The 14,578-nt window shown below is 34.9% G+C and overlaps 2 protein-coding genes across 3 annotated transcripts; both read right to left on the bottom strand.

Annotated features, from left to right (window-relative positions):
- Positions 1-4,614: 4,614 nt before the first annotated feature.
- Positions 4,615-9,537, bottom strand: LOC110653412 (polygalacturonase At1g48100-like). The gene is made up of 6 exons (XM_058152579.1): positions 6,245-9,537; positions 5,966-6,133; positions 5,832-5,876; positions 5,533-5,740; positions 5,363-5,444; positions 4,615-5,267 (listed from the first exon to the last, which is right to left on the bottom strand). The coding sequence occupies exons 1-6, from the start codon at positions 6,779-6,781 to the stop codon at positions 4,766-4,768; spliced, it is 1,542 nt and encodes a 513-aa protein (XP_058008562.1). The 5' UTR covers positions 6,782-9,537; the 3' UTR covers positions 4,615-4,765.
- A 145-nt stretch (positions 9,538-9,682) lies between these two features.
- LOC110653411 (shaggy-related protein kinase alpha) lies at positions 9,683-14,465 on the bottom strand. 2 transcript variants are annotated; one of them, XM_058152580.1, is made up of 14 exons: positions 14,322-14,424; positions 13,424-13,551; positions 12,827-13,019; positions 12,667-12,759; positions 12,517-12,576; positions 12,125-12,397; positions 11,873-11,947; positions 11,689-11,745; positions 11,452-11,592; positions 11,312-11,362; positions 10,859-10,954; positions 10,686-10,769; positions 10,130-10,232; positions 9,683-10,049 (listed from the first exon to the last, which is right to left on the bottom strand). In XM_058152580.1, exons 3-14 carry the CDS (start codon positions 12,938-12,940, stop codon positions 9,967-9,969), a joined length of 1,230 nt encoding a protein of 409 aa, XP_058008563.1. In that variant the 5' UTR covers positions 12,941-13,019; positions 13,424-13,551; positions 14,322-14,424; the 3' UTR covers positions 9,683-9,966. The 2 variants fall into 2 exon arrangements, with proteins under 2 accessions (XP_058008563.1, XP_021664722.2); XM_021809030.2 differs by lacking the exon at positions 13,424-13,551 and having other exon boundaries at positions 14,322-14,465.
- Positions 14,466-14,578: the final 113 nt, after the last annotated feature.

The raw sequence follows: 14,578 nt of genomic DNA, 5'->3' as shown, positions 1-14,578 counted from the left end.
TAGCCTTAACCTACCTTAATCTCATATCAACCCTTGCAAACCCCCTTGAACCTTAATTCCCTAATTTCTTTGGAACCCAAATCATTTACCTAGCCATAAAACCTAAACACTACCACCTATTTATGAGAATAATATTTTAGCAATTAAGTGCATAAAAAAAATAAAAAAAATAATGATATAAAAAAATAAAAAAAAAATAACTTGGAGGATTGAAACATCTTGAATAGTGCTAGAGTAATTGTGAAAAGTTGATAAAAAAAAAGATCACCAAAATATCCCAAAAGTAATTTTGGGTGTGACGTGAAATAGGGACGCATACAAAATAAAAAAATATATTATAAAAGTAATCCCTTTATTGTGATAGCACTTGAGATTCATTGTGAATTTCTTTCCTCTTGATAAAAAAAAAGAAAAAAAAAAGATGCACTTTGAGTTTCATGATTAATATTATTCTCATATTTTGTTTACCTTATTCCCTTTCTTTGTTAACCACAATTTTACCCTATTTGACCCCATTACAACCCTTAAAAAGACCTAATGATTCTTTGAAAAATGCTTGTTACATTAGTAGAGTTAGATATTTTATGCTTGCATATGGGTTTGGCAATATAATCTTCCATACATTACTCACCATCTATTTGAGACACATTGGCTATCTATTTCATTTAAGTTTGTTTTGGCACAATTGACTCTTGTAGTTGGTTGGTATTTGTTGCTTGGGTTGATTGGTTAATTCTTAGCTATTTTGTAATTGTTGAGAGTGATTGCTTCATTCTTTGTGCTTTGCTGGTGGGAATTTGGAATGTTGGTGGCTAGAGGTAAGTTGGTAGTTTGGATTAGTGATTTTTTTGTGTTTTCACAGACTGATTCTATTCCCTTCCAAATGAGTTTTAATGAAATTTTGCTTGAGGACAAGCAAGAGTTTGAGTATGGGGGAATTTGATGCATGCATTTTAGATCATCATTTAGGAGTAATTTTTGCACATAATTTACCCTTGTTCATAGCTATTATTATAGATATTAGCATATATTTAGTCAATTTTATAATTTTCACACTTCTTAGTTTAATTTTTGGAATTTATTTGTTTTGTAGGTTAAATTTGGATAAATTTGGTGTATTTTGATCAGAGTAGCCATTTGGAGGAGATTAGAGTTGAATTGCAAAAATTTTTGAAGTTGAGTAAAAAATGGCCGAGAGTTACACAACCTGCAGCACAACCAATTTAGCTTATGTCGCAGGTTGTGTCGATCGTCAGATATTCAGGCAGATTGTTACACAACCCGCGACACAACCCGCGACACAACCAGTTCAGCTTATGTCGTTTTTACTGGAAATGGCTGACGTGGCATTTGCGTTACTCTGATTTTTTACCTCACTTTCTCTGGAACCTTCCCCCTTTTTACCCATTCTAGGGCAGTCCCCTCACCTATATAAAGTCTCCTTTATCATTTTCTTTCCATAAGGAGGAAGGGAGGCATTTTTAGCAAGAAAAGAAAGAGAGAAAAGAGGGAGCACGTGAAGGGAGCAGCAGCAGCAGCAGAGGGCGTTCTGCACTTTTCTGCAGCAGATTCTTCTGCATTTTTCTGGGTTTTTCTATTCCTTAACTTAGATTTCCATTATTTCTTCATTTATACATTTGGGTTTGTCTTGAAACTATGATTAGTGAGTAGTTGTTTGAGATTCTAGAGATGGGTTTGTAAATATTGCTTTGTATTGTGGTTTTGAACTGATTTAGTCATTTAAATGAGGTTTGTTACATTTTGATTTATTGCTTGTGAGCTTGTTGCCTTGCTTGATGAATGGGCCCTCATTAAGTTAAGCTTTAATCCTTAATAGATGGACTGAAAAGTGAATATTAGGGATAGATAATCTTGCAATAAACTTTGTTTTCTTGGTGTTAGAGATAAGCTAAGAGAATTAAGGGGATTTTCCAAAATCAATTAGAGCATTAATTGAGTTTTTGTTAGGTTTGAAATACCGTGAAAACAGGGTTTGATTTAATGAAAACCAACTTTGAAATGCTTAAAAAAGGTTTCAAAGAACTAAGAATTGATTTCCCTCAAATTGCAATTCTCATGTGTTTGGCTAAATTAGGGATAAACCACATGCAAACAATATGGAAAATCCAATCTCTAGAATCACTTTAATTTTTATTGAATTTAGATTTAATTCCTCTCAATTTCATAAATAGAAATTTCAAATTAATTTTTGGTAATCTAGTTTAATTAATTTTAGTTAATTGTTTGATTTAGTTTAAATTCCTCAAATACCAATTTTAATTTCAAATTTCATTTTACATCTTTAAATTTTGTCATTCTAATTAGCTTATACTTTTATTTCCAATTTAGGCACAATTCCCTGTGGGATCGATATCATTTTTAAAACTATACTACTGTGACCCGTGCGCTTGCGGATACACAACATCAAAGACGCCACTTATTATGTAGCGATATTTTCAATAAAAATATGGTGCATCTCATCAATATGAATCCAATATTTAAGGTAACTCTTTTTATCTAAATATCTTATCTTATTCGAATACTTCGCATCTTATTCAAACATCTTACTTTTTGTCCAAACACCTCATGTTTGGTTTGAACGCTTTATATTTGGTTTGAATACTTTGTATGTGGTCTGAACACCTTGTGTTCAGTTATGAGAGTTCGAATTCGATTTGAATCTATAAAATTCAAATCCTTTAAGTATTAGCTTAGATTTTGGGGTATACTATTTCATTATGTACAAAATCACTTTGAGTATAAATTTTTTTACCAAAATGTTAATAAAAAAATAAATTGATTTATTTATTTTTAAATTAAATTTTGACTTGATAAATTAATGTAAATTAAATTTTGTATTTGAGATAAGAGTTCCAATTTTCCTTCTACCTAACAAATTTCATCAACAACTACTTTTTTGAGTACTTGTTAACAATGTTGATTGTTAGTTTAATGATGAAGTTTTTCTCCTTTATGATTAAAGTATTTTCACATCAATTCCTGTGCATTAAAATTAATTTTTTTTGAAATAATTTTAAAGATGTCTATTATACATGTGTATATTTAAAATAAATAATTTTAAAATATTTTAATTAATAAAAAATAACATTTTCATTCTTATAAATTAAATTAATTATGTTGAGTAATAATGATGTATTATGATAAAGAATGAATAAAACAAAATCTAGAGGCCGACATAAGTTGTTGGTGGGTTTCTCTAATTAAATAATGAGTTCGTGAAGTTTAAATTGTTACATATATATATATATATATAATAATAATAATTTAATTTAATTTATTTATTATTTTTAATTTTAATATATATCTGAAATGAAATAATTTAATTTTTAATTTATAAAAATTTATTTTAAAAAATAAAAATTAAATATAGTTACATGAAAATTTAATTGTTTTTTTAAATAATTTATTTTAAAAGAAGCCTCCACCAGTCAATTATTATATTTAAAAATTTAAGTTATTAATCGATCACATATACTAATAGGACTATAAAAGAGCCGCGTTGCTTAAAAATTATTTAGAATTTAATTTGTATTTTTATTTGACTTATTTATTAAGTTTAAAAACTCACTTTTAAAAATTATTTAATTATTAAATAATTCAAATTTTAGCTAATCAAAATTCAGCACATTTAACTGTAAATATACTCTCGACTGATTTGCATTTGAAATAGGCAAAATGGACGCTCTATCAGTAATTTTACTTTCTTTTAATAGAATGATAGAATCAATTCGATAATTAAAAAAAAAATTAAAATTGGAATAAATTGCACTACATGGGCTTCTTGGAATTCTTAGTCTCTACCCATATGATATCATATCAATACACTAACATTTAATTGGGTCAGGTCAGTTTGAAGTGTCCATTAAATGCTTGAGTAATCGTGGACTGCAGGGAAGCTAAGCGCATCTGGCAGGTATGGAATTCTTGCATAAATTTGCCCCATCTTAAATCCAAGATATAGTATAGGTATGGAATTCTTGCATAAAGTTGCCCCATTCGAGCGATGTTGATTTATTTATGAAAGAGAGAATGAAAAGGGGAATTTGGTGGGTGACAATTGGATTGTAGCCCATGCACTGACAGCAACTTTTTCAGAGAACTCTTGATGCATATATAGTTGATACTTCAACTATACTGCAATTTTATATTGTTATGATTATATAGTGTTCTCTTCGCGTGCAAGAGAGGTAGAGAAAAGCTTGTCTCCCCACTTCTGCACTGCACCCACCATTTATCAATGTTGGTGCTGGGAAAGGGTTCGACAATCTCCCTTAGAACTTCACTCACTCAGCTTCCCAATTTCACTTTTCTTGAAGTTGGAATATTCTACTTTCTATTTCAATAATAACATAATCATACGTTAGATTACCTATAAATTAATGATCTCCCTTCACTCTCATATTCCGGCTTTTAATTATTGCCTCAAACCTGGCTAGGGAATCATATCAAGAAATACTATAAAATAAGAACGTAACACAGATGAAAAATTAGAGAGAATAATTTTTATCATATTTCGATCCTGAATTTGGTAGGAATTTCCATCTCACTAATTATAGAGGAGGAGATGAGTTCAATTAAAATGTCTCATCTTGCTTGAGCAAATATAATGAATGTCGTCCATTCCATAATCATTGCATAATTGCAGTTAACATGATAGTAGCTCCACATTAATCAATAATCATTGCTTCTCTTTCAATTATGTACATACATATATTGGAACTACTTTACAGTTGAATCTAGTGGGTCAACAATAATCCATAACATTATCCAACATAGAACGAGGAGCGCCCTCCATCAAGCAAGAAACTGGTGGAATAGTTAGTGTCTGAAGTTGTCCATACGCATTCCAACAAAATGGATCCAATACTAGGTCACCTTGAGCGGGAAGAAGCTCAACATCTGAGAGCGTCAAGTTGGTGCAAGGAACTGAGTCACTGCAGGCGAAATGCATTGGTGGGCTTCGAATGTTGTATGTTCCCTTTATGTTTTCGTACAGAATGTCCGATACAAAAACAGCTGATGTTTGGTTGCTGCACTCCTTTGTCAGGCAATAGAACTGGTCTATTATAATCGGATTCCTTACATTGTCCATGTGAATATTACTGAATATTATTCCTGAAACTGCTCCTGATCCACCCTGCCATGTCTTGATCCTAACTCCATTATCCGACACTTTAATCACCGAGTCTCTAACTGTGATGTTTGATACACAGGCCAGTGAGTTGTGATTGCCTAGACTCCCAATGCTGAGTGGAAGAAAAAAATTTTTTCATTCAGGATTTAAGCTTAAGATCATGTGAATTTTCTAAAACGTAACAGACAATTCCATGATTAGAAATACCTGATTCCGTGACTAGGTCCACAAGTGACGTTCCTTATGTCTACGTCATAACAGCCTGACCCTATCGATATGCAATCATCACCTGTAATATGAGGAAAGGAAAGATAATAAGTGATGTCTGAGTGCAGTAAATAAAGTAAAAAGGAAGATTTATGAGTTCCTATGCTGACCATTGGAGATTACTGAATCATATAATTCCACATTATTGGTGTTCTCTATGTGTATTCCATCAGTGTTAGGACTCAGGGCAGGGGCAGTAATGTGAATGGATTTTATATGAACATTCTTGCAGTTGTCAAATCTGAAGTTGAATTGCGGGCTGTTCTTGATTCTAAGTCCTTGAACAGTCAAGTTGGAGCTCATAAAGAACCTAACGGCCTGCATTACCAAACGATGCTTAATTCAATTGATTAACGCTTTGTGTTAGCATGAAATTGGAAGATATGATAGTGTAGGTCTGAAAACTTACTATTGGACTGTCGCAGTGTCCAGGTAATGTGGTTCCATTAATTCCCTGTGCCATTAATAGAACATGTAATGGGTTAATAATAAAATTAAACGCCTAATAAATTGCAGACGTCTTAAGAACAAACTTGTCAATACCTTGTGGGGTTTGCACGGAAGATCCCACCATTTCTCTCCTTTGCCATCTATTACACCACCTCCTACTAGAGACATCATACTAATTCTGTAAAAGACCAGCCATTGTCGCTTACTGTTCTTTTGTGGCCAAGAGTCTGGTCCATCAGGAGGTGCAAGAGTCCCATCAACCTTTGCATTGGCCAGAATGTAAATTAAAATAACTTATTAGTCCTTTTAACCCTCAGCAGGCCAAAAAAAAGAGTAACCTGATGACAGGACTAATTTATATAAGCATAGTACCTGAAACTGTAGACGACCTTGACAAGGACCTGTGAAAATTGTAGACTGAATCATGAATTTGAAGCCATAAGGAACATGGATGACTGCAGAATCTACTTGGCAGGCTGCTTCCCATGCCATCTTGAACGCATCCGTATCATCTGTTATGCCATCACCAACAGCCCCAAATTTCCGCACATCAAAAACCCCAGAATTGTGGTCACTCCCATAATCAGGCGGATTAGCAGGCTCAGGTGAAAGAGTGGGAGGCCTATTAGCAGATTCAGGCGGTGGAGAGGGAGGTTTTGAAAGATTTGAAGCTTCAGGTGGAGGAGAGGGAGGTTCTAAAAGATTTGAAGCTTCAGGTGGAGGAGAGGTAGGTTCTGAAAGATTAGCAGATACAGGTGGGGAAGAGGGAGGTTCTGAAATTGCGGATACTTTGTGAGAGTGAGTGTGCTTATGTTTTGCATGGTGAGGCCACCTAGCTTGGGTGGTGTAAAGGAAGAAGCAAAGAAAGGAAGTGCAGAATACAAGTATTGACAAACGAGAACAACTCATTTTGAGCTCAACTCGGAAAAATCCTGGAACTAAGCAAGCGATGGAGAATTCTGTTCAAAATTGCTGGAACTCAAAAACGCCAGTTCAAAATTGCTTTGTCTCTATCACTTATCAGTACTTGATCAAAACTATATCTGACAAAGGAAATGCACCCTAAATTATGGGAAGTTGGAAGAAGCAACTGGGTTTGTTCCAACGGTTTAAGTGACACCGCACCATGAGCACTCTTGCAACTTGCCAAAGATTTAACAATGTTTGGCCTTGGAATGAATGCAGAATCAGAATGTGTATATACTAAGAGCTGACAGTGGAATGGACATTCAAAAACATCTGAACCTTGCTTTTTTTTTTTTTTAAATTGGTTTTGGTGGCGGAAACCGACCATATTCCATTAGGCATTGGCCTTTTTTTTTTTCCGAATGTTGAGTCTGCATATGCTAGTTCTGGAAAAAGGTAAAAGGAATAACATGAGTCGATAAGGCCCCCATGTTCTTCCCATAACTTACACTTTCATCGGTCCCCAATCAGTTCATTTCAACAATCTGAATATTATAATAGGCAACTAACAGTGTCTTATTCTTATACCAGGCCTACTTGTGAGGATTCAAAATGGAATATTATTACAATTAATGCATCTCGTTGGGATGTTTAGGTCCCTGGACTGGGAAAGCATTCTTAAATCTATCAATTTTTGGACTGCAAATTCTTAATGGGCTTTCCACGTCAAAAGTTCGTCAAATTTTGGTTGGCTTTGCCCTCGTTTTCTAAACCTTTTTTTTCCTGATGATCCGCGTGAAGTTACAATCTCACTACTGTGTTCATGTGCGCTTCTAATATGTAGATATTACAAGTCTTATTATCATGGATCTCAATTAGGAAAACATGTCTAGTTTAGCAGATAATAGATATACAGTTCAACACAGCTCAGTCTATAGCCGTGTGCATATATGGATGCAGACATGTCCCTTAATTGGTTTCCCATGATAAAGCCAAAAGCAAAACTGTTTTTTTATGGAAATCAATAACAGTAATCAGGGAAATGGTTAAGCTTCACTGGTTACATTAATAATAACAAATTGCAGAAAGATAAAGGACGACATCATCTGTGAACAAATTTCTTCTGTTGTTGGCAACATGGTTAAAATTTACAAGTCTTTCCTTGCATATGGAAATTCCACTCGTAGCTCTTCAATTTTTTGCCCGTGGACAAAGTTTGCGGAGACATATACTATAAATGACCAAATTGAACAATTCTCTGGTCAGGATTTTCAGTTGTTTCTTTCGGTGATAGCCAATGATGCTCAGTCTTGCTAATCCCTTGCTTCCATTTAAAGATTGGTCATCAACTACTCCACTGTGGGGAATTATTTGTTTGCCAGAAAAGATTTCAAGAACTGAACATGATTGGTAGCTAGTAACATTTTCTGCTGGTTAAGATTCATGATGGGCCATATTCATTAGTATGCAAAGGCCTAGCAGATTAGAGATAGTACAATTACCATAAGAGGTTTCAATGAAAATATTATTCTGGGATTCCATGAAATTTCATATACATGCAGTTTTGTTCTAGCCTAATAATAGACGTATTTCCTTAGTTTTCCATTAAAGTTAATAAGTTGATGACACTTCTCTCATTAATTCAATGTTTCAATCATAAGGATGTCCTTAGCAATATTGAACTTTTGTTTTCTTGCATCTAGAGGTGAGATCAAATTGGATTCCCTTTTCCACCATTTTCTCAGGGGTACCCAATATTTTATTACTTTGTGCAGCATGGATTTCACGTCTTCTCTATTGGATAATTTCTGTGTGACCAAAACATGCTTGAAAAGAACCATGAATACAAACAGCAGCATCGTCTCGTTCATCATTAAAGAGCTTAGCCAATATCTTCGCTATCTTCCGTTGCGGTTCAGTTATTCTCTCTAAAACAGCAGAATTCCAGCCATTTAAATTCAGTCCTCGGACCATCTTCACGTTTCTTCTAAAAAAACTGTAGTGAATTATTGAGTGGGTGTAGCGGCATCAGCACTGAGCAGATGCCTCAAAATCTGACCTATTTCATGTGGAAAAAGGCATAGTAAGAAATAGGTGTTATAGGTTTCCTTTCAGCTAATCCTGAAAGGATGAAATTAAAAAAAGCACTTGAGGAATGTGCTACTCAGAATAGGCAGATTAAATGATTGTTAAGAAATGAGCAACTCCACAATCAATTCATAGACTTATTTTAAATGTTGTCTAGAAAGCCTGATGTGGAAGACTGGGGCTAAACTATAAAGATCCTTTTTCACCGAGTGGCTCAACAAAAGGTCATATTCCCATTATTATTTATGAGCATCATAAGCTCAAGGACACGCATGCCTGGAGATCATTTTGGTGTTTAAAACAAAAAACAGATACCTGCTAGCTCCTCGGCCATAAAAATTGTGGCCCTACAGATCATCTTTTGTCATTTGTATTTCCACCCATATGTTGAAGAAATTTCTTCTAGCACATGTACTAACCATTTCAAACAAATGCCAACCACTCGCCCCATACGTCATAACCAAATGCCGCAGAAGGCCAGAACCAGCTTCCCCAGGATATGGTTATGCAAGGCTGCTGCTAGCATAATCAGAGGCTTAAATAGGCACAAGTTATCAGCATGACACGGAACCGTAATAATGATTAATTATATGTTAATTATTGTATATCCACATCATTACCATGTCGAGCAACACAAGGAAGCGTCCTGTTTCACCCACCCCATTTATCTAGTTATTTGACAGTTCTTAGGTATATCAGAAAACCCAGAGAAGATCTATTGAAATTATGCAACTGAAGCCGAAACTCCTCCAGGCATCTGGGGACTGGGGTAGTATATCAAAGCAGTTGATACAATAGCCTTGTAATATCAAACGGTTATAAAAAAAAAAAATTATATAACTGATAAAATATTTGAGTTGATTTCTGACTTCACTGGAAATAAGGGTCAGCATATGCAATGAGGCTTAACATAATAAGCAGAAACTTCTTTTTATCTGCTCTCTACAAAGAGGTAGAAGATCAAAAATAATAATAATAAGGAATAAATGAACATGGGATGCCTAACAATTAACACTGCTTCAATATGATCACTTGAAACTAGCTACTTTTATACAGCACATTTTTCTGCGAGCAGCAGACACTAACTACACCGAACTGCATCAAAACCCAAGGAAGGCACATTGCTTTCTTGCATGCTCTGGGATTAGCTTCACCAACATCTCAACTGGCAAGCCCTTCAGTTCTGACCATAGAAAGGAGATAATCAACAAATTATTATAAAAGGGCATAGCAATAGCAAAAAATACTTAAATGGTGCATCACCATGAGGCTTAAAGTTGAAAAGTGGTGGAAGGAAGCGTCCATTTGGTAAGCGGGTGCTAGGGTCACGTAGCTCATTGAAGAAGGGATGGATCAAAGCCTCCAGCTGCACGGAAAATAAAGGAATTGATGAAAATCACTAGAAACACGGAAGCACAATCACAAATGAATAACAGATGGTGAAGTCTAATATTGGCCTCACAACTCATTAATCCATCCTACTACACAGTAGATATGCATCCAGTCTAACTGACAAGAAGTAGCTGCTTTAAGATAGCATTTCCACATGTTTGCAAAATCACACTTCAAACACGGGATCTCCGTAGGATAAATCATAATTAAGGTCTAACGAGCCATAATATTACTGATGAAAAGAAGTCAGAAGTACTTAAAGAGCTAAACAGTAATCACAGGCACGACAGATAGAGACAACCATCTAGCATAACAACAAAAAAGACATGTCAACTACATATGGTAGAGAAATATTAGCCTCAATGGGGTGGACGCTTTTAAACGATAATTCCAGCATGGGCAACTGTAAAGGAAATTTTGCACTTACAGCTGTGCTTCGAAGATTTGGAGAGTACTGCAATAGTCTTGAGACAAGGTCCACAGCTTCAGGGGGCATACGCTTATGGAATATCTGGTGATCAATGATATGCAGATGAATACATGGACATGGCGTATCATCACTGGGAATTCAAATTGCAGGTGAGTAGATATTGCTAGTACCTTATGCCATGGGTGAGCTTTGATTTGCGGAAATTTGAACTCAGTGTAGTTGGGATTCATGCACTTGATTTCTTCACGTGTTGGGGTACCCAAAACCTGCAAGTGAATCACAAAAACTATTGTAAGAAAGGAAAGAAAATAAAATATAGAAATAAAAGGAAGTTTGCATTTTCTAATCTCAGCGAAATGGCAAGGTCTGTTCTAGTTCAATATGAGTAAATATTTGAATATTCTTGACAAGACTTAAACAATCACTTTTCAAATGAGGATTGTCATAAGAAAGGTCCATAGGGCTAGAAATGGCTAGGATGGCTAAGTTTCAATAGCAATCACAAGTTCTACCTACTATTGGATTTGAACCAATGACTTTCTGATACAGTAAAAAATGGATGGGGCTTAATACAGATTATCTGGTGCCCTTTTTTGGTGAGTAATTTTACAAACAAGTATTACCTTTATAATTTCAACAAGCTGGTCCACTCCACTCTCACCAGGAAAGAGAGGCTGGCATTAATGGAAAAATCATGTTAGTTGCATACATTCAGCAACTCCAGCAAATACAGTAAATCGACCATATAAAGGAAACAACCAACCTGTCCAAGCAACAATTCAGCTAGGACACAACCAGCAGACCAAATGTCAATGGCTGTGGTGTACTCAGTTGCACCAAATATAAGTTCAGGTGCTCGATAATACCTAGAACATATATAAGATATGTTTGGTTCCCCTTTCACCTGTCAAAGTTGACCAAAATCAGTTCGGAAATAGTCAAATATCAACAATAGTAATAAAAAAAAAGCAGCAACTCCAGACCAGAATCAGATACAAACCAAAACTTTTGCACTTCCAAAGTCACATAATTTCAGCTGGTGGGTGTGTGGGTTAACCTATTTCAAAGATAATTAACAGATTCAAAATTAGAGAAAGCAATAACAATAAGACGCATTAATTAATGATGGAGAACAAAACAGTATTGATTTACTACAATAACAATAAATGCCCATTTCAACATACCAACAAATTTTGAGGCTTTATGTCCCTATGGCACACTCCAATAGTGTTGTGAATGTATGCAAGAGCTCTACAAATCTGTTAGTTATAAGTTCAGAAAAGGGCACAAATTAACAAAGTCTGGAAAAACTCTGAAATTAAACAAAAGGAAAGGAAAAAAAAGCACACGGCACAATATATGGCTGAATGTCCAGTAAACAAAGAAACTAGCGTACGCATATCACAAATAGGAAAAACAGACCACCTGCAACATACCTGGTAAAAATAAAGTTTCACGTATATTAGTGGCATCCTTTGGCCCATCTTATTATAGTGTTTGATCACGCGGTGGACAGTCTCAGGGACATACTCAAGTACCAGGTTAAGATAAAGCTCATCTTTTTCAGTTGTTGAGAAGAAACAGTGTTTCAAGGACACTACATTGGGGTGGTCCAGAAGACGCATAGTTTGCAGCTCACGGTTCTTGTACCTTTTATCTTGTAGAACCTTTTTAATTGCAACAGTTTCACCAGTCTCAAGGCACTTAGCCTGAATTGAAATCAAGACACAAAAGAAAGATTGAGAGTCTTGGCCAAATGTTCACTAAAAAAATGACATATTGGCAAAAGTAAGCAAATCAGCACCTATTAGTAGAATTAACAATTTACCTGGAATACTACTCCAAAAGATCCATGTCCAACAACACGCTCAGCCATATAGCTTATTGTCTACAACCATGAAAGAACATTGTGTCATCAAAACTCAAAGCAACCAAAAGGTCTGCTTAACAAAAAGCAAAAAAACTTAAAAAGAATAACCTGTTTTGGCTGTCCATTTTTGCCACCAATGGTTGTGACAATTATGTGGCCCGTCTCTGTTCCGTTACCATCAACAACCGTTGCTTCCATTTCCTGTAAAACATTCAGTATTTTTTAGTAAATAATATTTAAACCAACAAATTGAAGACTCATCTCTTACCTTGTCATCCCTAATTTTCATGTCATTCATCTCATCAGGTAACCTATCAACACCAGCTGTATTTCCACTTGGATCTTTTAATCCAGAAGTAGGTACAACGCTTACAGAAGTCATTTGTTCTAAGAAAAGGAAAAAAAACCAAGTATATTCCTTTGCAAATTCAACTTCCCTCAATACAGATTCAGTAATTTACCTGCATACAACATATTGGTGTTAATTGTCATGTGAAAAGAAGGGGAAAAGGAATCACGTCCATATAAACACTAATATGGAAACATAAATACACATGCACATATGCATAGGCAAATTGTGGTTCCTTCTTGTGTAAATGAAGTTAGCAAGATCTCATGAGGTGACATTAAGGGGTTTTTCTTTTTTTTTTTTTTTAAAAAAAAAAAAAAAAGAAGTCTTCCAAAGGAAGAAAGAACAACAAAATGCAATCTGCACAAATAACAACCACAACAATTATAAACATGTGAAGTTGTGAACATTCTAACTGAAATCGTGCCACAATTATTAAGCTTTGAAACACAACATACATGTACAAACAACATGCACTGATACAAGATGAAAATCAAAATGCAAAACAGTATTAACCTCTAATAACAAAACTCGTGAAAGCTTATGGTGGGTTTGTGTACACCGCAAAAGCGTTATTCAAATAGCACGCCAGAGCCTTGACATCTCTCTCCTCATTTATGCATCCATAATATCGGTGAATAAGGCTATTAAATAAGTCATTAATGAACTTCAAAATGGAATTAATAGCAAAATGCTAATGGAAAGCAAGCTCTATTAGCTGTAAAGCGAACATCTTTATGCATGTTTAGACCAGAAAGAAAGGTTACCAGCAAGTGAAAGATGCACAATTTCTCCAAGACGCATACATCAAACATTTAAATAAGGACCCCAGAGGACAACTTAAACCTATCTACCTTGGAGGCAAAACAAAAGACAAAATCCATTTCAAACAAGTTAAACGCAGCCACATAGGTAAACTATTTCCTCAGTTGCACTCAGTTTTTCCGTTTTCTCTGTTACTGTTAGCTACAAAAAAAACACCGAGGCAGGACATTGCAAAATGAAGGTTGTTCTAGATGGGTTTTTGCACGCAGTCAAAGAGAGGGTTAAAGGTCTAAAATTGAAACGAACCCATTAGCTATAAAACTAATTAAAACACATGATAGCGGCAGCCCAAAGTAGTAAAATAAATTTTAATTAGAAAAAGTTAGTGAAATTTTCTCTCCATAATATTCTTAAAAAAAAAAAAAAAAACTCTCTCCATAAAGATCCGGACGACTCAGAAGATCTGTATAATTACCAAACAATAATGAAAAAAAGAAAAAAAGAGTGAAACAACTAAAAGAATTGAAAATGGGAAAGCTATTTATAAAAGGGAGGATCAACATATACAGATCAACTTCATAAAACATCCCAAAAAAAAAAAAAACTTAGACTGCTCTCTAAAAGAAAAATACAACGAAGAAAAACTTACAGATCGAGTCAACAACAGCGGAAACGAAGAAGCATAAGAGACGGGATTCGTGACCAACTTCAAAACGGATCTTATCTTAGCAGAAGAGCTTAATAAGGACTAGGTATTAGCAGAAGAGCTTAATAAGGACTAGGTATTTTTATGATTCAGATTCCTTGAGAGAGAGAGAAATTGAAGAGGAAGGAGGAGGAGAAAGCAGTTAGATGTAGCTTTCTTGGACGGAATGGTTTGTTCTGTATGGTGGTGGCGTTTTGAGA

The sequence above is a fragment of the Hevea brasiliensis genome, chromosome 9 (assembly GCF_030052815.1).
Source record: "Hevea brasiliensis isolate MT/VB/25A 57/8 chromosome 9, ASM3005281v1, whole genome shotgun sequence".
NCBI classification, from domain to species: domain Eukaryota; kingdom Viridiplantae; phylum Streptophyta; class Magnoliopsida; order Malpighiales; family Euphorbiaceae; genus Hevea; species Hevea brasiliensis.
The sequence above is the reverse complement of the archived record's forward strand: the minus strand, read 5'-3'. Positions and strand labels throughout refer to the sequence as shown.